Consider the following 23,983-nt stretch of genomic DNA (forward strand, 5'->3'; position numbering starts at 1 on the left):
GGTAAAGAAATGTATGGTATTAAAAACTAGTTTAAAAGACATGAATGTAACTTACTTTACATTCGCTTATCAGTTAACCAAACTAATGTTATTATCCTGCAGGAAATATTAGAAGGTAACTTAATACAAAAATAGTTTAGAGATGAAAAAAATTAAAATATGAATTGAACTCTCTCAAATGGCATCCACATTTTATTTCACACCATGAAATCACTTTGATTAGATTTTTTAAAAAAATAACTGTTGATTTTATGGTTTTGACTCATTCATAATGACTTTTATCAATTAAAAGATCAGTTTTCAAACATTAACATATCTGAGTTAAAGCACAAATAAAACTTAAAAGCTACCAAATCTTTTAATCAGTCAGTAGTACCAATTACAAGTAATCAAGACCAATTATTATACAAAATACTACTCATATTGTAATGGCTTCAAAACTCACAGCAATTACAAATAAACTATTTAAGCATAAATCATCACAAAAGAAAATCTCAAAAATAATTTGCTGAATCAAGCATGGTTGGAAACCAAAGACTTGTACATGTACACTTACAACCATAGGAAAGTTGACTGTTGTAATGAGGTCATCCTCACCTCCCACAGATAGTTCAGGTCTAAAGACATATTTTTTTCTTTCCCTGTAGGTTACTGTGTCATTATTGTGCCATGTGATATTTTCTTTGATCCACCAAGTTCTATATAAAAGAACAAGGTATATCACTTGTAGACCACTAATGCAAGATTTTCATAATCTTTAATAGTAAATGGGTGATACTACTAAAATAAACAGCTAACCCTTTTGGTTCAAGATGGAACTTGGGCTAAATGCCCAACATCATATACAGATTTGGGTATAATCCCTCTCAGTGGGTCCAAGGGCATGATCACCCAAAAACGTTTAGAACTTAAATATTTCTGGTCTATTTTTAGACAACAATATGAACAAAAATTACAGCACAAAAAACTCAGGATTTTACATTTTATAGTCATGTTTTAGTTGTTTGCTTTAAAATGTTTTAAGATTTTGTTTAGTCTTTCAAATTACATTTTTACCCCAACTTACAAAAAGTTGTTAAATAAAGTGTGTGATACATAAAAAAGTTATGTTTATCAAAAGTTTGCAATGCTAAAAATTCTTAGACATTAGAGTAAATTATAAAGAGTATTTTAATATCACAAGTTCCTTATATTTCAATAGGAATACATGAGGATGAGTATAATATAATAATTTTGAATATGCAAATTAATAAGCCACATAATACCACAATCAATGCAAAGCTGTGGTGAAACTGCACATATCAGAACTACATTTAGGCTTTTTTTCCCATTTCTTAGATAGAACAATGTCAATGAAAATTGACCAATTTAGGGAAGTGCTTGTTACAGCCTCATTTTGAAACAAGGTGTTTGTAGATTCAGGCATAAAGATATATTCAGACTAAGGATTTGTAATTTCCAAAAAATGGACATCTTTTGTACCAGATAGCATTGAAAACAAAGGAATATGGATTGATTTGAGAGACAAGAACCATTCACAAAGAGACCTGTAACAAGCAACGTCCCCACTATAGTAAATAACATGTCGTTTCTTATAACAGGTAATAACTGAGAATCCAAAAACACAAAGACCTATGATAAAAGTCATCTATCACATGCTCTAGGTAACAACATGCAACACGATCAAGAAGATTTCAGTCTTAATAAACTAACCAAGTCACCATATCTGTTCAACTGTCACATACTTGGATAAGGATTGAAGTCTAGGGGCAAGACTCCAAAACTGTGTTAATACAATGTAATCAATCTCTGCATGAACCAGCTCTTCAGAACAACCTTGACTATCATATGTTTAACAACTTACTACATCTAACACATCTCGTAATACATTCTTTAAATAAATAAATATAGTTAGTTAAGTATATAAGATTTTTAATACAAACTCAACAAAAATATAACTGTAGTCAAAGTCAACATAGAATAAGGTCAGTTTTGATGTATGTTATGAGAAGAATACTGTCTGTTCATTGTGGTAATAGCTACCATATGTAATCGTGATTTGTTACTGGTCACTTATTCCAAATTTTTTCATTCCTTCTTCCTATTAAGACAAGGAAAAATGCAGAGTGGCCACGTCAGATAAAGAATGTTCAAAACTAGTTGGATCATATTCTTTTTAATAACTATGTGAACAATAAAGAACTTTACACACAAAGTAAGTTACTTTCACATCAATGGGAAATGTTCTTCAACACAGCAGAACAGCTTTCATGTTTAATGTAAATTTTAAGCTGAAAATACATAAAAAATGTTATCTCAAATATAAATTGACAAAGTATTTTGGAAAATTAATGTTTCATGCAACAAACTAATATAACATTCTCTGTCATCTAAGAAATTTAAGATTTGTTTTCACATCTGAAAATTACAGATTAGTTTTTTTTTTTAAATATTACAATTTCTTCATCTCAAATTTATACCCCAAAGAAAAAATTAAATGTATTAGAGACATAATTCAAAACTTACAGGTTTATCACTATTCTATATAAGAAAACTACATGTCATATAAGTAAGCAATTTATTAACACTGCTAGATGAAAACAAAATGATTGTATAATTCTACACACATTTAGATCTGTTATGTATAAAATCACATATTTCAATTGACATTAATAGTACACTGTAACTCTAAACAATGACTTGTTCTCCACACTAAAAACATTTGTAAGATGCTCTTATCATGTAAAAAATCAGACTCATTTGTAAAACATATTTTGTGACAGCAAAAAAAGTTAAATAGTAATGTCATTAACATGCAACTTACTGTCTGATCTGAGAACTGCTATATTTCTTAATGCTAAAGTTTCAATAAGAATAAAACAAGAACAAAACTTGTCAGAAATATACAAGAATATTACCAACTAATAACATAAAATGTCTTAATCTGCTAACAAAAGTAAGCAATATTCTGATGTTAGTACTAATTAATTTCAAAACAATTCTTGCTATGAAACTTAACACACAGAAGTCATTATTCTCAAGTAAAAACATCATAGTTTCAATAGAATAGGTAGTAACTACAAGTGTTGTTTCAAGTAAACAGTGTTAGATCAAATATGTTTGGAGTATCTGAATTGAGAGAGAAGAAAGTAATACAAGAATATCAGCAAGAATGAGAAATGTACTAATTCACCATTCCAAATAAAAAAAATGCTTTTTTTAATCAACTTCTTATGAGATAAATTGATACAAAAAAGCCAAGAGAAACATTAGTTCATTTAATCCTTTAACAATGGATCATGGATTAAGGCATTACAGGATACATCCTGAAATGAGACATTGCTGTTTCATGCTTTCTTTTGGGGTCGTGACCTGAAGAATGTTACATAGCTAAGCATCAGGTGCAGAAGAAAGAGGCCACTGAAAATTAAAACACCAGGTATTCCCAGAAATACTAGTACATTTATATTACATCAACTAGTCTTTGTATTTTTAATATTTTTAAATTAGGTCACAAAGGTGACAGAAATTGTTAAAACTAGAATAACATAATTTAAGGTTTTTTAGTGACAACACAACAAACCCACCCAAACATGAAATTTAATAGAGGTATAATATCAGTAATTAAAACAAATGAAAACAAGAACTAAAAATACTATAAGCAAAACCACTAAATTTATTTTCTTGTACTTAACTTCAATGTAATATTAATTACCTGTAAGTGTATGGACCAATTTCCTCAAGTCTCGGTTTGCTAGCTTTCTGGAGAAATTCCTCTGGATTGGTCACATTAAACAAATATACCTTCTGATAAAGTGGGATAGGCATATCCTTCCATACTTTATATGACATTGACCCATTAGCCAGGGGAAACTTCTGGAAAGAGCAGAAAAAAACTTTGAACCACTCTTTTTCATAAGTAAACATTACCATAGACAATAATTAATTTCAACATGTGCAAATAATTTGAACTATATTTGTATCTTTTAATTATAGCAAAGTTACTAAGAATATCTGTTTACGTCCCTAATTTTGAAAAACTGACCAGAAAAAAGGTAGCCAGTTAAAAGTACGCTTACATCCTTGTTAAAGAATTGGTTGTCACTTCTATAATACATCCACAGCTCAAAGAATGAAATATTTTTGTGAGATTGCATACATTCAAACCTAGTTAACCAACACCTAAATCAAGAGCTCTACCAAAAAGGCAACCCTACACTTCCGCTAGCCATTAGCCACATCACCATTGGCAAAAAGAAACAGCCTGTGGTTAAAAAATCTAGTGTTGGTTTTGCCACAGTGGCAAAAGATAATAATGTTTTGGTCTTGGATGGTTTTCCTTTATTTATTCTGCTCAAGTTTCGGTCTTAACAGCTTCGTGGTTTTTATTGCCATCCACACCATCAATGATGACAAATGACCAGAGGTGCCCCCCAGCGAGTTGAAGAAACAAGAAACGTCTTTAAAAACTACCACTGACTGTAATCTATATTTTCTTTATATATGTATTTTTATGATTTCAGGGATATGACAACTAAGAAATTAAATTTGAAAAATAATTATTACTCAGCTCTGCTAATGATTTATTTTATTTTCATTTCTTATGCTATATGTTTGATTCTGCCTATGGTACACAAACAGTAATCACAGAAAACCTGACTTTCATCAAACCAACATATGGTCTGTATCAAAGTGGAAATCCCAAGTTTCGTTTGACTTGTTTGAATTGAGATCATGACAACTTCTAGATCAGATAAAAAGATGTCTAAACAGTTAGATATATAAAGTTTTTTTCAAAAGAAGGTCGAAGCAACAACATCAACTGAAAAGAAAAGACAGCTCTGAAGAAACTGATGCTTGCAGCAGTGATCAGACTGTTGGTGTGAAAAAATATATACCCGCAATTTTCACAGAGTTGTTAAAGAAACTTGGTTTTCACAGTTTCCTTGGTTGAAACATGTTTCCCAACAAAATACTTTTCATTGCAAATTATGCAGGGACAACAAGAAGACAAATATTTATGCTACCACTGGGAAAACTGCTACTAAGCGTAAAAAAGACTTGGTGAAGCACGCACGGTCAGAAGAACATTGCAGTGCAGTAGCATCCCAAGTTTTGAAGAAGGACATGTCAACTCCTGCTGTGAATGTGTATGTGGGGTGTAAAGGTGGCATTCAGGCACAGACGGCCACTTTACTTGTACAAGCAAAGGAAGCCATCCCAACTGTGAAGTTTCATTCCCTCCTTTCACTACAAGTATTCAATGTAAGAATATTCTTCATTCTAGTATTAATAAGATACTTTCTGTTTTCTACAGTATTTTCTTTAAAAAAAATGACAATTTTCTAAAAGTTAAACATTTTGAAAATATCTATCAAAAAATTAAGTTGCTAGCCAACTCTTCCAAATATCTTTGTTTATTACTTTAATTGGTGATCTTATTTCAAAATACAAGTTCTTATATATTTTTGAACATGGAGTAACCTCTCTCAAGAAACTACAGACTCAGTCACAAAATGGAACAGAAAGCTTCATATACACCCACAGCCAGTCTCTAGATGATATGTACAGTGCCCTAAATCATGTAGTTCAGGATGAAATGCAGGCAAACTTTTGGGCATTGCCTTTCCCATTTTTGCTCTTGAAGCAGATGAAGCAACTGATGCAAGAAACACCTCTATACTGATAATTTATATCAGGCATCTTTCATCATTAGGTGAGGTTACAAGTTGATTCCTTGCTGTGAGTGAGCTGACCAACACTGGGGCTGATTCTATCTACAACATAATGCACTCAGTCATGGCAGATAGAGGATTGTTTGATGTTGACTTGGTTGGACTTGCAACTGATGATGCAAATGTCATGGTGGGAATAAAAACAGGTGTTGCTATAAAATTCAAATAGGAATGCTCCTGGATAATAACAAGTTATTGTTTGGCACAGAGATTACAGTTGGCAGCTGAAAAGGCAGCAAACCAGGTGCCATACCTGGTGAAGTACATTTCAGTTTTGGACCAGTTTGCAAAAAGCCTAAAATATTCTTCCAAGTTGTGTTGGGTTCTGGAAGAGAGCAAAGCATTGCATGAAGAGAAAAGCAACAAAATCAAGCAAGTGTTCTTCACACAATGGCTCTCTTTTAATGATTCCATCCAAGCACTAATCAACTGTATTGCATCTGTGATAAGCTGCCTGCTGGTCGTAGCAATGGAACGTGGCACTCCAGGCCGAGCCTTGCTACATGGTCTAGTTGTCATGTTACAGCTTTGTCATGATGACACATTTTTTGGCTGATGCTGTTGGCATTCTTGAACTTTTGTCAAGATCTCTACAAAAAGCTGACTTATATTATCATCAGGCTAAAGTAATTATTGATGGGTCAATTCTGTCAATTCAGTTGCTGGTACACATCCTTGGTCCTTAAACACAGACTGCACTGAAGGAATTCCCACAAGCTCCTGATGCCAGTGATTACAGTTCTTACAGAGGCCATGACATCAAAGATATTGATAAACAACGTGTAAAGTACAGATCAGCTGCTGAGTCATTTGTTCAAGAGGTGGTCATAAGACTACAAGTAGCATTCCCAGACACTAGCATCATGTCATTTTTTCAATACTTAGCCCATGTCACAGCAGAGCAGAGTCTGATAGGATGATCTGAAGAAACTCATCCAGCACTTCTTTTGTCAATGAGGATGAGGCACTGATTAAACGGCTGCTACTGAGGAACATAATGGAACAGGATGCTCACAAAAACAGAAACATGAAGAGCTTCTACAAGGAATACATCCATCAGATCCATCACACTTTTCCAAATATGTCTCAGCTTGCAGAAATTGGGTTAATAATTCCAGTTAATCTGTTGACTGTGAGCAGGTACAACAGCATCAAAACAGATGCCAGGAGCAGTCTGTCTGTGGCCAAAACAGAAATGTTACTGAACTTATCCATGGAGTCCAAAACTTTTAACTTTGACTCCACATTCAGATACTGGGTCACTCACAAAGACAGATGTGGGTACCATTCCCTGTTGAAGAAATGTGCTTCGGAACCTCAGGTGTCAACTTCTACCACATCTTCTGTTGAGAATGATTTGGCTGAAAAGCTGCCATTGGATTTATCTACTTACTAGTCATGCTACCGTATTCTAGTTTAAAGTCATTTTTTTTTTGTTTCTGTGTTATTTTGAGAAATGTATTTCTTTATTTTCCTCTTTATCATGTTTATTTTGTTAGTTTGTTTTTTGGTGGGGAAGATTGCTGGGGAATAAAAATAGTACAAAACTTAATATCTTGTAGATTTTCACATAATTACAACTATTTTTTACTGGATGGAATTGATGTATATTAAAAGTCATGCACCACACAGTTTTTGGCAACCTAAAATTGTGGTTAAACAACTGTCACTGTGGCTAAAAGAAAATTACTTTGTTTAGCCACAGTGGCTAAGAGTTATTTTTCCAGTGGAAGCCCAGCAACCAATGCTGTAGTAGTTGTGGTTTGGCATTTTATGGAGCAAAGCAACTAGGCTATCTGTGTCAAACAACTGGTAAAAAATAAAATAACAGTGAAGGTATTGTAAAGTGTAAAGGAAAATTATGTTAAAACAAAAGCAGTGGCTCAATGTTGGATAAACACTTAAATAGAATTAACAAAGACAATGGTCCTTAAAAATTAAAAACTTTTGTAAGGTGGACAGTGTCACCATCACCAATGACATTGTCCAACTTCAGGGGTTAAAGCATATCTAAAATGGTGTCATCACTCAAGTTTGTAATGACGGTGTGACAATAAACTGGGTTGGGTGGCATCGACCACAGCTAGTCTCTCTCAAAGTTATAGGAAAATGATCACTGCCTTGTGGATTATTATCAACCCTCCATGAAAAATGGGAGAATAATGAAGGGGAGCAAATTGAGAGATCAATAGCAGTAAAGGACTGACTAGGTGCATGAAAATAAGTAGAAGAACCAGTATTGAAAAGAGAAAGGTTGTGATCAGAGAGCATATGCTCTACAGAGCAACCCCTCCTAACAATAATAGCACTTCCCAAAGGGGATGGTGTCCATTAAAGTTCCCCAGGATTAAAAAGGGAGATGGCAATTGTTCAATGAAAGCATCAAAGTCTGATTGATCATGTGTCTCTACAGGTGACTGGTAGAGAGAACAAACTGATGGTATGACCAAAGGAAACACAGATGGCTACGGCCTCCAAGGATGTGTCAAGTGGCAAAGACAGGGTGGGCACATGCTGATCAACCAATAGTGTCACCCCTCCATGCACTCGTCCATCACACAACCTGTCATTTCTGTACAAAAAAACTGCCAAATGGTGATTGTATTGGCAGGTTTCAAAATGTTTCCTGTAAGGAAAGTCATACAGGATGGTTAGAAACAATCAGTGTTTTGATGTCATCCAGATTAGAATGTAAACCTTGAAAGTTCCATTGTATCAGGGTGGCCATTTTCACTTATATGTAGGTGAATTGGGTGGAGAACCCTTCTGTTTTTGACCACGTCTTTTTTCCTTACTGTCCTTATTCAAGGGAGATCTATCTACCTCCATGGATCCTGCCCTGGGTTGATTGGGCAGGTCTTAGCTGGTAGAAGGGGATTCAAGTGACTGAGAACGTGAATGAATGATTGTTTTGATCTTAGGGTGGGAGAAGAAAATGTATCCGAGGAAATGCCTGTACCTGAAACCAAAGGATATGGATCTTGGGGTTTGCTGGAATGTATGCAAGAGACAGAGATAGGTGTTGAAGTTGATTCATAAATTTTGTAACCATGGAGGTCAAAAGACTTTTCATTTGTTTGGAGAATGATTCTTTTGGAAGCACAAAGAGATCAGTCTGCATTCCCATTGTAGTTGTGGAATGAAGTGCAGCAGCATACATCCGAGATGAGGTGGTGGACAGCAATTTTCGAGCCTCAGGATAAGTTATGTTATGAATCATTTTCAAACGCTGCACTTCTTTTTCTTCCAACTATTTAAGGCAAGAACAAAAGTAGGTCAGGTGAGAGCCATTGCAACTGATGCAATGAGGGTCTGTTTCACACTCGTAGGCATCACGATCCTTGCTACTGCAACAAGCACATGTCAAGGAATCATGACATGACATGTTTCAGTTACCGAACTGCTGACACTGGAAATGTCAGAGAGGGTTTGGAATGTATAGACTTATCCTGCAATTAAGATAACCTGCCTTGATGGTGGCAGGTGGATGTGGTGATGTAAATGTCAGAATGAGGATATTGATCAACATCATTATTCCATCTTTGTGTGTGGAGATATGCCCAACTGCAGAAACTCTTTGAGTGGAGAAACCAGCAAGAATCTCTGACTCAGGGATGTTCTTCAAATCCCTCTCAACAATAATTTCTCATGATGAATTCAAAGTAGCATGAGGTGTAACCTCAATAGGTATATCCCCAATGGCCTTTGAATGCATGAGGAGTTTACTGTGTTGAGATGTGGATGTTTTTACCAATATGTCACCAGATTGAAGCTTCTTTACTGACTTTGGAAAGCCAGCAAGTCCCTCTAGTCCTTTCTGAATGAAAAAGGAAGACATTTGCCCTAAAGGTTTGTCTGAAAGTGAATGCAATATAAGAAAATGAGGTACAACAGGTGGTGCAGATGATGAGGACTGCTGATCAGAATGTGGTTGTTTACCTATCAACTGTTTTTTCACTATTTTATTAAAATTTTTAATTGGAGTATCCATAATAAAGAAAAGGGAATGTTGGTGACCACTGACCCCACCCACCATGGAGCACTACAATGTCAAATAAGGACACTGCAGCAATGCCAGGGTTTTGTGAGTACTACACCCAAACACTGGCGTCAGATACAATGTCCACAACACCTGTTGAGAACATCCAACACTGGTACTTGACTGACCCTAGCCCAAGTGGACCAGCCAACTGCCCCAAGGGGAGCAACCCCAAGGCTTCCTGTCTACAGGAATTCAAGGCCAAAGTGGTATGTTAGGGTTAGACCCCTCAACCACTAGGATCCTTTCCTCCCCTTCATAGTTTGACATGCATGGCAAACATGTGGGTAGATGTTTAGATCCCAGAGGAGGTAAACTGAAAGAACAGAACCTTCCCTGGGCAGTCCCCTCACCACATACAGGAATCCACACTGAGGGGTACAAAGCCATAGTCCTTGAGATAAGCATGGAAATGATAGTACCAGAGTAGACTTAAATACAGTGTCAGTGAGCTTTCCTATAGGTTAATATCCTGAAAAACTGGATAGATATAAATTATAAAGAGAAATGAGCCAGTTGGTTTGGAATACTGAAGAGAATAGGATGAAAACTAATGTGAAGCAATTCTAGTGCCAGTAGAAAGCTAGGCAAGTCTGTGTAAATAGTACAGTTCCTGTACTGTATAGCTTCTACCTGATCCAAGGCAATAGAAATGGCATACAATTTGGTAATGGACACAGAAGCTGTAGAGAGGATCCTGTGTGCAACCACCGAATCACAACAAACCATGGCAGAGCCCATAGAGTCACCTGATTTCATACCATCCATATAAATGGGAATGGAAGGATGGTTCAAAAGATGTTCGGCAAATAGAAAGCAACACTTCCAATCAACAGTATCCACCTTCTTCAGATGACTCATTAAACGTCACATTTGGGGATGGTAATAAATCATGGTGGGATGGGCTGACCTGTAGCAACAGCAACTTCATCCAAGAACAGATATAATTCTGCCAACTATGTCTGGATACGAAGGCCAAAAGAAAAAATAACATACTATCTATTCTGAAAAAGCATTGCCCACTGGCAAAGAAAAACAACCCCAGCTGGAATGCTGCGATATGGATAAAAGTTTTGAAGTATACAATAAAGACAGTTGCAAATGGCAAAGTGTAGAGGAGGTTCATGAAACTCAATGTACAAACTATAAACTAGAGAAGTGTGAAAAGCCCCCATGCAGAGCTGAAGCTCCTGATGGTGAATGGGAACCAACATCTTCAAGGCCAAGGTTCTGGCACAGCCATAGACCAGAGTCCCATAGTACAGTTTCAGTTAAATGAGGGCACAATATATCTTGAGCATAGAACATCAATTTGTTCCCCAAGAGGGGGAAGGGAGGACATGGAAGATGTTCAGTGTCCTTCTACACTTGACAGATAGTTGTTTGATATGTGGAATATAAGCCTATGGTCAAATACAAGCCTCAAAAAACTTTGTCTCGAGACCACAGATAGCATAACTTCACCAAGAAGGAGTTCAGGATTAGGGTGAATACCCCACTGGTGGCAGAATTGCATGCAGACAGGTTTAGAGATAGAGAGAAGGTGAAATCACTTGTTGTGATTCACTTTACTAAACAACTGAGAGCAGTTTCTAGCTGCCTCTCAATAAACCTCATTCTCAATGGCTAACACAAGATGTGGAAATCACCAACAGAAAATCTGTTTGCAACTGTAGGAGGAAGTTGTCCAGTAATGGCTTTAATCTTTAAATGAAAAGTGCGACACTGAAAACACAGCACTAAGAGACTCCAAGTTCTTGTGGGAAAGAATGGAAAGGTGTCAAACCCACACAAACTTGAAATTGCCAGACCATTAAAAATCCTTTTGATAAAAATGGGCAAATGACAATGCAACCCACAAGTAGAGGTCTCACAAAACGCCATACCTCAATGTAGCATCACAAAAAAATGATAAAACACAAACAAACCCAGAAACAATACACTGTCACTTGAGAAAACCTTCCCTAATTGATGTTTCAAGATGAATCAGGTGGTCTGTGGTAGAGTGCTGTCACTGAAATCCATACTGGGTAGAAGAGAGATGGTGCAGCATCTCACAGTGAACATTATCACATCCAATTGATGTACTTCAGACCAATGAATAGCAAGCTTGAGTTCCACCAGTGTCAAGGGTGATTACAGTCATGGAGACAATCAGCCTGAGAGGAAAGAGGCAATCACTTTGGCCAAGTCTTGATGGCTAAGAAGGTGGGAGATGAAGAAATGGTAGATGCATAAGAAAATCTTTCACTGAGAGTACAAGTGATACTCTGGGTAACAGCAACTTCCTGACCATTGGACAGCAAGATTGAAAGGAGGATAGAATTATACTGCCCACTGACCTTCCAAATCTTGTCTCATATGACTTTGAAACTGGAGGTAGAAGAGATGCTAGTTGTGTACTTAAGCCAAGATTCCTTTTGGCTTTGACACCTGACCTGCTGAGCATGTGCAAAAGTCTGCTGAAAAGCAATGTAGTTTAAAAGTGAGGGATACCTACAAAAGGTATCCCAGGCCCATTTTTGAGCCTTCCGTGCCATGTGGTAGGCAGGATTCCACCACAGATGAAGATCCATGGAAAACATGTAGAGTTTTGGGAATATACTGAGCAGTTGCATGGACTACACAGCCAGTCACAGCTGTCATATAGTCATCTACTAATGGTTTGCAGAAAATAGTAGGATCAAGTTTCAAAAAGAGCAGTGAAAGAGAGCCAGTTGGCTTGATCCTGGTTCAACTACCATTGAGGTGCATGGGTTAGACGGCATCAACCACAGACAATCTCTTTCTAAATGACAGAAGAATTATTACTGCCCCATGGGGTACTGTAAACTCTCCAAGAAAAGTAACAGAAAAGTGAAGGAGGGCAGACAGAGTTCAGCAGCAGTAAAAGACTGACCAGGTGTAAGAAAAAAAGTATAATAACCAGTACTGAAGAGAGAAAGGTTGTGATCTAAGAACATACAAGCTATGGAATGGCTCTTCCCATCAATATCAGCACCAACACAGAGGGTATTATGTCCATTAAAATACCCCAGGATGAAAAAGGGAGATAGTAACTGTTCAATGAGGGCATCAAGGCCTGATTGATCACAGGTCTCTCCAGGAGACAGGTTGAGAGAACAAACAGTGATGGTACGACTGAAGGAAACATGGACAGCTACAGTCTCCAAGTGTGTATTGAGTGGCAAAGATAGAGCATGCACACATGCTAATCAACCAACAGTGCCACCCCTCCATGCACTCGTCTTTCACACACAAAAAAAAAACAACACCTTCACACTCTTTTGAACACTGCAAATCAAACAAACACAACATAACTGTAGAAAACACCCAGATATTAAGTAGGGAAACAAATATAAACAAACACAAAATCAAAGAAGCCATACTTATACAGCAACTAAAACCAACATAAACCTATACTAATTAATAACCTAACATCCACCTGCAATGCCCCCTACAATCTGGTGCCATTTATACTCTCGTCTTTAAGACATTTGTTTGTCAACGGTTACATTCAAGCTTTCTCTTTCTTAAGATGAAGATGACCTAGGAAGGTCGAAACATTGTTCTCTCCTTATCAATAAAAGTGTTAATACCCATATAAGATGTTCTGAGATACATCTTCACATAACCTGTAATTTATGTACAAATAAAACAGCCAAAAGGCAACTGCATCAACAGGTTTCAGAAAAGTTTTTTGTAAGGAGACATACACTGGATGATAAGAATAAACCAAATGCTTAATGTAATCTATATTCAAATGAAAAGTCTGACAATTCCATTGTATCGAATTGGTCATTTTTATTTACGTGGAGGAGAATGGGCCAGAGAGCCCTTCCATTTTCAACCATATTTTTTTCTTTATTGGATGCGAGTCTATCGACTTTCATGGATCCTGCCCCGAGTTGAATAGACAGACCTCTGTCTGTGGACAAAGATTCCAACAACTAAGGGCATGAACAAATAATCGTTTTGCATCTCAGGGCTGGAGAAGAAGATGAACTCCAACCTGAAGCCAAAGAAAGTGTACCTAGGCAGCCACTGGAAGAAGTGGCAGGGGCAGAGATGGGAGTAGAGGTAGATTCATAATCTCTTTTAGATACAGAGGGCAAAAGACTCCTTATATATTTGGCAAACAACTCTATTAGAGGCACAGAGATTTCTCTGTGCTCCCACTGTGGCAGTGGAACAGAGTGCACCAGCATATGTCCAAGATGGAGTGGTGGACAATGCCTTCCAAGCCCCTAGGTAGGAGATATCATTCACAGTCTTCAAGCATTACACCTCTTTCTCCTCCACTCACTTAAAGCAAGAATTAAAGTACGAGGTGTGTGAACCACTGTAGTTAACACAGTGTGGTTCCAATTCACACTTGTAGGTGTCATGGTCTTTGCCATCACAACGAGCACGTTAGCGAACCACGACATGATGACTGAAAACATCTGAGAGGGTTGGGAATGTATAGTTGTATCTTGCAATTTAGATAACCTGCCTTGACTGTGGCAGGAAGGCATGACAATATAAACGTCAAAGTCAGAACATTATAAGGCATCATAATTTCCTATTTGCAAGTGGAAGTTTGGCACACCACAGAAATGCCTTGGGTGGGAAAAACTAGTAAGGATCTCTGACTGAGGAATGTTCTTAAAGTCCCTCTTAACAATAACTCCTCTTGAGGAATTCAGGATAGCATGGGGAATAATCTTGATGGGTATGTTCCCAATGCTCTTCAAATTCAGAAGGAGTTTGGTATGTTGTGGTAAAGATGTTTCTACCAAGATGTCTCCTGTGTGCAGCTTCCTAATTTGGGGGAACCAGCAAGGCCCTCTAATTTCTTTTAGATGAGAAGGAGGACATCTGCCCTAAAAATTTCTCAAAAAATGAATGCAGAATGAAAAATTGAGATGATAAGTTCAACTTTGATGGTGACTGTATAACTGATTCATCCATAGATGGTCATTTTCTAATAAAATTTTTCTTTTTCTTCATGAATGGGGGTATCCATAATAAAATAAGAACATTTCAGTGCCCACTATTCCCATCTATCCTGGAGCCCTATGATGGGACACAATTCAATGCCAAACAAGAACAATGCAACAAAACACCAGGGTTTCACGAGCACTATACCCAATCACCAGCATCAGACACAATGTCCACAACATGTGGAGAACATCCAACACTGGTACTTGGTTGACCCTAGCTCAAGTGGGCCAGCCAACTGACCCTAGAGGGGCCACCACAAAACTACCCATCTACAGGGTATCAAGGCTAAAGTGGTGTTTCCGAGTCAAACCCCTCAATCACCAGGGTTCTACCCTCCCCTTCATGGGTCAATACACAGGGTAAACACATGGATGCATGTTCAGATCCCAGAAGAAGTAAACTGAAATTACAGAACTGTCTCTAAGAGTTCCCATCACCATGTACAGAAATTCACCTCGAGGGGGCAAACCACGCACCCAAATTAAATGAGAATTTAATGAATGTGAAAAAAGTAGCAGTTTTACACTCACTAAATAGTTATTTCAAACAATACAAATACTGTAAGGACATTAGAACATAAATACTTTTTTTTCAAATATACACAAAATTAAGAAACATGCTGTATACTCTTGATTAAAAACTTTTTGAAACATATCAAACATTTACAAACACACAAAAAGATTCCTTAAAAATAAAAAAAAAATGGAAATAATTGTACACCTTACATTAAATTAAGCATAACAAAACAAAAAGATGCAAAGAAAAATTGAAAACTATTTTAGTATAGGGACTATTAATTTTCAAGCATTAATACATTTTTCATTTATATTACATTAATTTTTGTTAACTTTTTAAATATTGAATGCAAACCTAATTTTGAGAATTTTAAACTATTACACTTTTCATTATTTTTGTAGTGTGGTTTTAAAACCTGTCAACCAAATCTGTTTTTGATATCCTTTCAAGAACTACAGTGCTTTAATTTGAACACAAAGGCTACATTATTTTCTGACGAATTTGTATGGAAATCTTTCTTATGCACTTTGAAAATTTTTCATTACCAATAACCAGGTGTGAAAGTATACTACATAAAACTTATAGCTCCACCACTTTCATTACCCCAAACAAATTAACAAAAATATTATTAATTAAATGAAATGTACATAATTTGTAACAATGATTATAAATAACACTGAAAAACTGTGCAAATCTGTAATTCCAAAGAAATCTGTAGCTCACCTGTTGCATCATGTGACTGAATAACAATGGAAAGCAAAACAATAAAATCAGGCCTAGTATTAGCACAGCAAGCCCTACTCCCCCTGTAATCACTGCTGAAAATTTATAAAGAAATTAATTAAGCATTAGAATAACTGTATAAATAAAACAATAAATATATGTGTAATTTTATGTTGACTATAGACCAACTACACAGACAGATTTTATTATACACAGAATATTTCAGGAATTACACAACACTGAACATTTAATGTTTTACCTTTTCTATTTCTTTAGTAATAGCTTCATTGAAACACAAATTCAGTGTGTATAAAGAGAAGCAGCTTCAATCATTCAAATTACAATAAACTACCATTAAATACATAAAAAATTATTCAAAGGTTAATTATAACTCAATACCATTTATCAAACAGCAATATCATAAAACATATGCTTACATACATGACAAAAACACCCAAAAGAAAGTCCTGCCTTTAAGACTTACCTGTTTTTTTAACCCCTGTCCACATTGTTAGTACTTACACCTGAAGAATATGAAAATGTAGTCTTGACAGAAAGATTTTGTCTTCCAAGGACTGCAACAATAGGAAATTTACAACTACATCTGTGTATCCATCATTTCAATTATAATAACTTCTAATTTGTGTATGCATGCATAATTATTAAATTGCAGTTATTTGTGCCATTAACTAAAACAGTTTTCTAAGTACAAAGTCAATATCTAAGTTTGGCTTAATTGTAATTTTCTCCAGCACGTCACTTTAAATGTACCCATTACTTTAACAACACTTTTAAAAACCAGTATTCCGTACAGAATTAGTGTTGTGATTAGGCCTACTCTTCTTCAAGACAATAAAAATAACACGGCTTTACTTAGAGATGACTCATAACTAATATTCTTCATGTCTGTGTGTGCACACACACACACAACCGTGTAAGCATGCACGTACTTAGAGATTTCACAGTCTAAAAACTTGCTGTGGGCACTTATTAAATTAGTAGATGTTGCAGTACATGTATAGACTATTCTATGCTACCATCTCACACACAGAGAAGCATGTATATCAGCTAGTTAGTGAAAGTTAATTTCAAATGCAAGATTTAATTCTGACCTACAATAAAAATAAAATGTGTAAGTTATTATAGTTTTATGTCTGTACATTTAAATAAAGACATATAGCTTGTAAAAAGCACAATTTATGAGTCAAGCTGTGTCAAATTTTCATTCCATCACTTTATGTTATAAATACATTACTATAATGTAAATTTCAAGTATTTCTAAGTTTAGTGTTTTTGATAAAAATTATATAAACATGAACACAAACTTCTAACCATGAAAAGGAGGGGACACTTTCAAAACTATAAAAATAAACATTATATTTACTAATACCTAATATTTACTAACAAGCCAAGATTCTAGGCTAAGTCTGTATCATCAAACAACTAAAAATATTACTGCTCATACATCTCAGAAACTTCTGCTATGTTAATAGTTTTCAATTTTTGTATGTTTTGAAACTAATTTAGCTCTTCATTTTCATACATCTTGAAAAAGTTCAAACTTTAAAGTCACTCATCAGTCTAAAAGGTCAACATTTTATACAGACTTGGAAAAATTATACAAACTTCAAGGATGTAAGTTAGAAAAAAAAGTCACATACAGCCTTAAAAACTATTTAAAAACCATATAAACTTAGGGAAAAATAATTACACATTTATACACTGCTGTTAACTAACAAATCTCACAGCATGAAATTTTAACTATCAAAAAAAGGAAAAATATATATTCAAAAAACTATGAAAAGCAATATGATATTCACAAATACAGCTATGTGTATTTTCTTCCATAATAGCATAACTCTTTAGTAATAACACAATACATAATTTTATCTCCCAAGTTTAAAATGGGCACAGTAGAATGGATGATACTCCCTATACATTAGCTTCTGGTGTTATTGTTTTGTTATTTTTTATTGTTGGTAAACATGGCATGCCTTTAATATTTACATTTTCTTTTTCCAAAAAAAATCAAATTTTCATTTTTATGTGACTTTGATCTTTTAACTCCAAAAGGGAGGTAACCTATGAAGTATGTTCAAAATCCAATAAAAGTGCTCAAGCTCTTGAACCAAAAAGCTCACTCAGTTATTTAGAAACAAGTATTTCCCCTGAAATTTTGGACTGATAAAGCTGTGTTTATAAACATTAACTTTCTGTTGAAACTAATGTCAGCTTGAACTTTCTAAATCCTTCACGAGAAAAATCCCTCCAGTACTTTAAATTTTGTTCTTTAACAAATAATGTTTAAGATCTTAAGAGTTAACATTTTTAAGTATAGCTAATAATAATAATAATGTAATTGGCCTCATTAAGTTGGAAACTTTTATAAAAATATATTAATAAATCTGAAACTCTGAGTTAATCATAGTTTACATTTAACAGTTAATAAGGTGCCTTATCATCTCTTTTAATACATTAAACTTACATATAACTAAAATACATATACAATTTACATTTATTTCAAGCAGTTAAATATGTATTCCTACACTGCCACCAGCTTGAAATCTAACTAATCTTAACATCTTTCCAACTATACATATACCAGTATATAAATATACACATCTAACCAAGCATGCAGGCTACTTCATTAACTCTACACTTTCACATCTGCCTCCTTAGATATGTGTATGATTCCAATTATTTTCCTGTAACTTATAAAACCCATGTCAGTGTGAATAATCTGTGTCACATATGTTTGCCATTTAGTTTTAGACAGCTCAGTTGCTAAAGTTAGTTCTACTAGTGATAATAATTTAAAAATTGTAGCTTTAATTGCAAATTTTCAGGAAACTCAGAAAGTTACAGCACACTTGTCCACTTGAGGATGAGTTAGGGAAAGTTGGAAACATCCCTTCCACTTTTAAAGAGACTAATAAGTTTCTTTGGAAGTTACAGGCCAGTATGTTTTACTTCTTTAGTGGGGGAAAAAAATAACCAAATTCATTTTGTAAAATATTATAAACTTTTTTAACAATATGAACATTTTGTACTTAATATTTTCAAAACAGTCCTACTAATAACCACTTGCGACTTCTTCTGGTACCATAAATGCTAACAAAGTTGAGAAGCAGCATATCACTATCAACTTCACAATGTTATAAAACTTATCAAGAAATGCATCATATGTTCCATAGGTCTTCTCAGCTTTGGCATGATTCACTGGCTATGGGAAACATAGCTTATTGGAAATGTATATTTTCAACTGCAACTGGGATGACAGTTAATGTGTATGAATGTTACACATCTAATTGAAATTAGTATAACCCTTTTTTCTGACTTTTGGGTATATTTTGCACACAATTATAAAATAATAATACCCTGCTTATTAGTCTCAACAATATGATTCATAGGTAGCCATAAAAACCAACAAATAATCATGAGCCCTACTATAATTAGTAGGGCCAATTAAAAAAAAAATTACGATAATATTTACATAAAATAGTAAGCGTATCACATAGGATGGTATTGAAAAAAGCCTAGTTGATCAGAACGTAAGGGTGTCTTGGATAGAAAAATAGCTTGTTATAAACAAATTTAGTCACTTACTATTACTAATGATGCATCTCACACCCATGTGATGTATTAATAAACTCTGAGCTAACAACGGCATCTGTATTTGATATAACAATAATTTTCAGTTTTAAACCATCAGCTCAAGATTACCCGAGCCTAGGTTTATATGTATGATACACTTATATACTATGATAAAGTGATAATACTAATACTTAATACTAGTAATTGCAATAATATATTTTGTCTAATTTAAAAATAAACATTGACAAGTAAATGAAGCTATAATATTGGATTACTTTTGAAAATAATGGCCCAAAAGCCAAACTAATCTCGTTCTAAATAATAAAAAAAATAAATTTGATGGCGAATTAAAACAACGTTTAAAGACGGCCGGAATTGGTAGCGAAACGAAATTCGATACAAATGTTCAACGTTTTGACAAGCTGACGTCGTCATAAACTTTCTCTCCCTTCGGAACTTATGAGCTTGACTCAAGTATGTCGAAACGTTTTGCATATACATTGCAATAGCTTCTTCCGCTACCCATTAGGCCCGGCATGGCCTAGCGCGTAAGGCGTGCGACTCGTAATCCGAGGGTCGCGAGTTCGCGCCCGCGTCGCGCTAAACATGCTCGCCCTCCCAGCCGTGGGGGTATATTATGTGACGGTCAATCCCACTATTCGTTGGTAAAGAGTAGCCCAAGAGTTGGCGGTGGGTGGTGATGACTAGCTGCCTTCCCTCTAGTCTTACACTGCTAAATTAGGGACGGCTAGCACAGATAGCCCTCGAGTAGCTTTGTGCGAAATTTCCAAAACAAACAAACAAACGCTACCCATTCAAGCTGTTTCCAAAATTTAATTAATAACAATATAACTTATCTATAAATCTATCAGTGTCAATCCACGACACATGCGAAGATATTTTTAAAATATCCAGGTATCAAAAATTATATATATATATATATACACACGTATGTTAAAAAAACTACCCACCATCTCTGATTTGAGGTACTTTTTGTTTGTTTGTTTTGGATTTTCGCACAAAGCTACTCGAGGGCTATCTGTGCTAGCCGTCCCTAGTTTAGCAGTGTAAGACTAGAGGGAAGGCAGCTAGGTTGCGAACCCGCGACCCTCAGATTACGAGTCGCACGCCTTAACACGCTTGGCCATGCCGGGCCGATTTGAGGTACAAATTTAAAACCAGAGATCGTTCCGACTCAAAGCAACACTCAACACCAACACAAGAGAGAAACACTTCAAATAGGCCTGTAAAGTGTAACTGTAACTTCATCAAAGTTTATATGACCTATGAAAATTAACAAAACATACAATGTTTGAGTTTTACTTAACGCCATAATTTAAAGACCTATATTATTTTAATATATATATTTTTTTTAAATATCATATTGTTTTATTACTTAAATCTAGTATACCTCCCCCGTAGTGCAGCGGTAAGGCTACGGACTTACAGCGCTAAAATCAGGGGTTTGATTCCCTTCGGTGGGCTCAGCAGATAGCCTGATGTGACTTTGCTATAAGAAAAAACTCACACACAAATCTAATATAACAAGCTAGTTTGTGTCTGTTCGCACCTTTCAGCCAGTTGTTCCTTATGATTACACGTTTCTATATTCAATAAGCATTGAACATAGCATAGTAACATAAGACGACAGGAGGAAAGGTTTGTTTGTTTTTTAATTTCGCGCAAAGCTACACAAGGGCTATTTGCGCTAGTCGTCCCTAATTTAACAGTGTAAGAGTAGAAGGAAAGCAGCTAGTCATCACCACCCACCGCCAACTCTTGGGCTACTCTTTTACCAACGAATAATGGGATTGACCGTAACATTATAACACCCCCACAGCAGACAGGGCGATCATGTTTGGTGCGACGGGGATTCAAACCCGCGACCCTCAAATTACGAGTCGAGAACCTTAACCACCTGGCCATGCCGGGCCTATATGAAATGTGGGAGGTCCAGCCAACTCATGCCCTTCCTCGTAGCAAATGTAAATTCTGCCCGAAAATATATTGCAGAAAAATATAGTATTTGAGCTGAAAGGACAAGCATTATAATTTCCCATGTTGACCTTGTCTAAAATAGATCAGTTGACCAACAAAAGCTATGAGAGGATAAAGGTCACAAGGTGATGCCGTTGATTGGTTTTGTTTGGAATTTTGCGCAAATCTACACGAGGGCTAACTGCGTTAGCTGTCCCTAATTTAGCAGTGTAAGTCTAGAGAGAAGGCAGTTAGTCATCACCATCCACCGCCAACTTTTGGGCCACTCTTTTACCAACGAATAGTGGGATTGATCGCAGATTATAACGCCCTCACGTCAACATCTTTGGCTTTCACAGTGGAGATGGCTACTCTACAGTCAACATGCAAAGGGTGCTTTCTGCAAGTACTGCTGTCCTTTTGCTCCTGATGGTGCTGGTGTTGGAAGCCAGAAATTGGGACAACTAGTGAAATTTCCATACACAATCTGGAAGAAGGCTGTTGAAGATTTCAAGGCACATGAATAGAAACAGTACCATCAAGACAGCAAAGAAAAAGCTAACAATTTTCTACAGGTCGTAAACAACTTACAAGCAAGAAATTGAACAGAACCGGCAATATTTAATGCCTATTATTGATATTGTATTGCTCTGTGGGAGACAGGGTTTAGCTTTGAGGGGAAAATATGATTCTGGTCCAATGTTTGTTGGTGAAACTGATGAGAAGCCCATCAATAATGATAAGAATTTTCGGGCAGTTTTGCGTTACAGGGTAAAGGATGATGTCAAGCTTTCAATAAGCTTTAAGATTACAAAGAGGAATGCTACGTATCTGAGTCCTCAAATTCAAACTGAAACCATCAATGCTTGTAATATTCATGTTCTTGATGCTTTGGTCAACAGGGTTAATGCTGCAAAGTGTTTCTCAATATTAGATGATGAAACAACAGATATTTCAGGCATTGAACAGTTTTCGCTGTGTGTTAGATATTTGCATGCTAATGACAACTCTGTTGCAATGAGAGAAGATTTTTTTGCAATTTATACATGTTTATGATGTGACAGGCAGAAACTTGGCTGATGTTATCATAACCAATCTGACAAAATATGGTATTGACATGGCTTACCTGCGAAAACAAGGGTGCGACGGTGCTGCCTCTATGAGTGGGAAATTCAATGGTGTCCAGAGATACATAACTGATGAATTCCCACTTGCACCCTATGTAAACTGCAGTGCCCATTCCCTAAACTTGGCAATTTCTGATGCTTGTAAAAACTTCCTGTGCGAAATTGCATGGAAATAATTTCTAGCATTGAAAACTTTCTCAATACACCCAAACGAAAGCACGTTTTGGCTCTTTCGGTGGAGAATAAAGCACCTGAATCGAAAAAAAAGTTTGAAAGGTCTCTGCCCCACCAGGTTGGTTGAGAGGCGTGACTCAGTCATTGTATTTTTAGAATTAATCCATGCAGTTGCAGATGCCCTTGAGACCATATCAGATTGGCAAGACAGAGATTCTGCCACGCAAGCCAATCAATTGTTGTGTTTTATAACACAGCCAGAATTCATCATCATTCTACTTACCATTGCTAAATTGTTTTCCTTTAGTTTACCTCTGTGCAACTTACTTCAGCAACAGAACATTGATTTAGGTGCTGCGATGCATCACGCAGAAATAGTGAAAAATTTAATCCGTTCACTCAGAAATAATACATGAATGAATTTAACAACATTTCCTGTGAGGCTCAAACTCTGTGTATTGAGCTTCAAACTGACATCATAATGCCAAGGTAGGCTAAAAGACAGATGTACCGTGCTAACCCACAAACCACTAGCCCTGAGGAGTACTTTCGTATTGTTGTATTTGTACTATTTGTTGATCACTTTCTTTCACAAATATGTGACCGTCTGTCCAGTCACAAAACTCTACTTACAAACTTCATGTGTCTATTACCATCAGGACCTACCACAGAACGGTCAGAACCTACAGCACAACAATGTGACCAAATAAAAGAGTTGGTTAATATATACAAGGCTGACATTGACAGCACTTCACTAGCTGCAGTAGGTGAACTTAGGGTTTGGTACAAATCACTTGCGAACAACAGACCAAAAAATGTCATAGATGCATATGCAATGTGCAATGCAGAAATGTTCCCAGTTATTTCTAGACTGTTGAAAGTATTTGCCACGCTGCCTGCGTCAACGAGCTCAGTGGAGCGTTCGTTTTCAACTCTCAGAAGATTCAAAACGTATTTGAGAAATACCACTACTGAAGATCGATTGAATGGCCTGGCCTCATTATACATTCACCGTGATATTAAAGTTGAACCAAACTGTGTTGTAGATGTCCTGGCAAGAACGAACAGGCGTTTGAGCCTTTCATAGATATTCGATTGTATTTCTCCAGTTC

At 36.0% G+C, this 23,983-nt stretch overlaps 1 protein-coding gene across 11 annotated transcripts in view; it reads right to left on the reverse strand.

Moving 5' to 3' along the window:
• Window positions 1–20,704, reverse strand: part of LOC143230813 (scavenger receptor class B member 1-like) — a 53,033-nt gene extending 32,329 nt beyond the window's left edge. The window contains exons 1-5 of one of the 11 annotated variants that reach the window (XM_076464998.1): window positions 19,869–20,168; window positions 16,484–16,574; window positions 16,000–16,094; window positions 3,716–3,876; window positions 557–698 (exon numbers count right to left, since the gene is read on the reverse strand). In XM_076464998.1, the coding sequence (XP_076321113.1) occupies window positions 557–698; window positions 3,716–3,876; window positions 16,000–16,094; window positions 16,484–16,508 (423 nt within the window). In that variant the 5' untranslated portion in view covers window positions 16,509–16,574; window positions 19,869–20,168. Of the gene's footprint in view, window positions 1–556; window positions 699–3,715; window positions 3,877–15,999; window positions 16,095–16,483; window positions 16,575–16,811; window positions 17,156–19,492; window positions 19,517–19,605; window positions 20,205–20,564 lie in introns of those variants that run through there. The other 10 variants (XM_076464996.1, XM_076464991.1, XM_076464990.1 and 7 more) reach the window with 10 other exon arrangements.
• Window positions 20,705–23,983: the final 3,279 nt, after the last annotated feature.

Source organism: Tachypleus tridentatus, chromosome 10, assembly GCF_004210375.1.
Source record: "Tachypleus tridentatus isolate NWPU-2018 chromosome 10, ASM421037v1, whole genome shotgun sequence".
Lineage (NCBI taxonomy): Eukaryota > Metazoa > Arthropoda > Merostomata > Xiphosura > Limulidae > Tachypleus > Tachypleus tridentatus.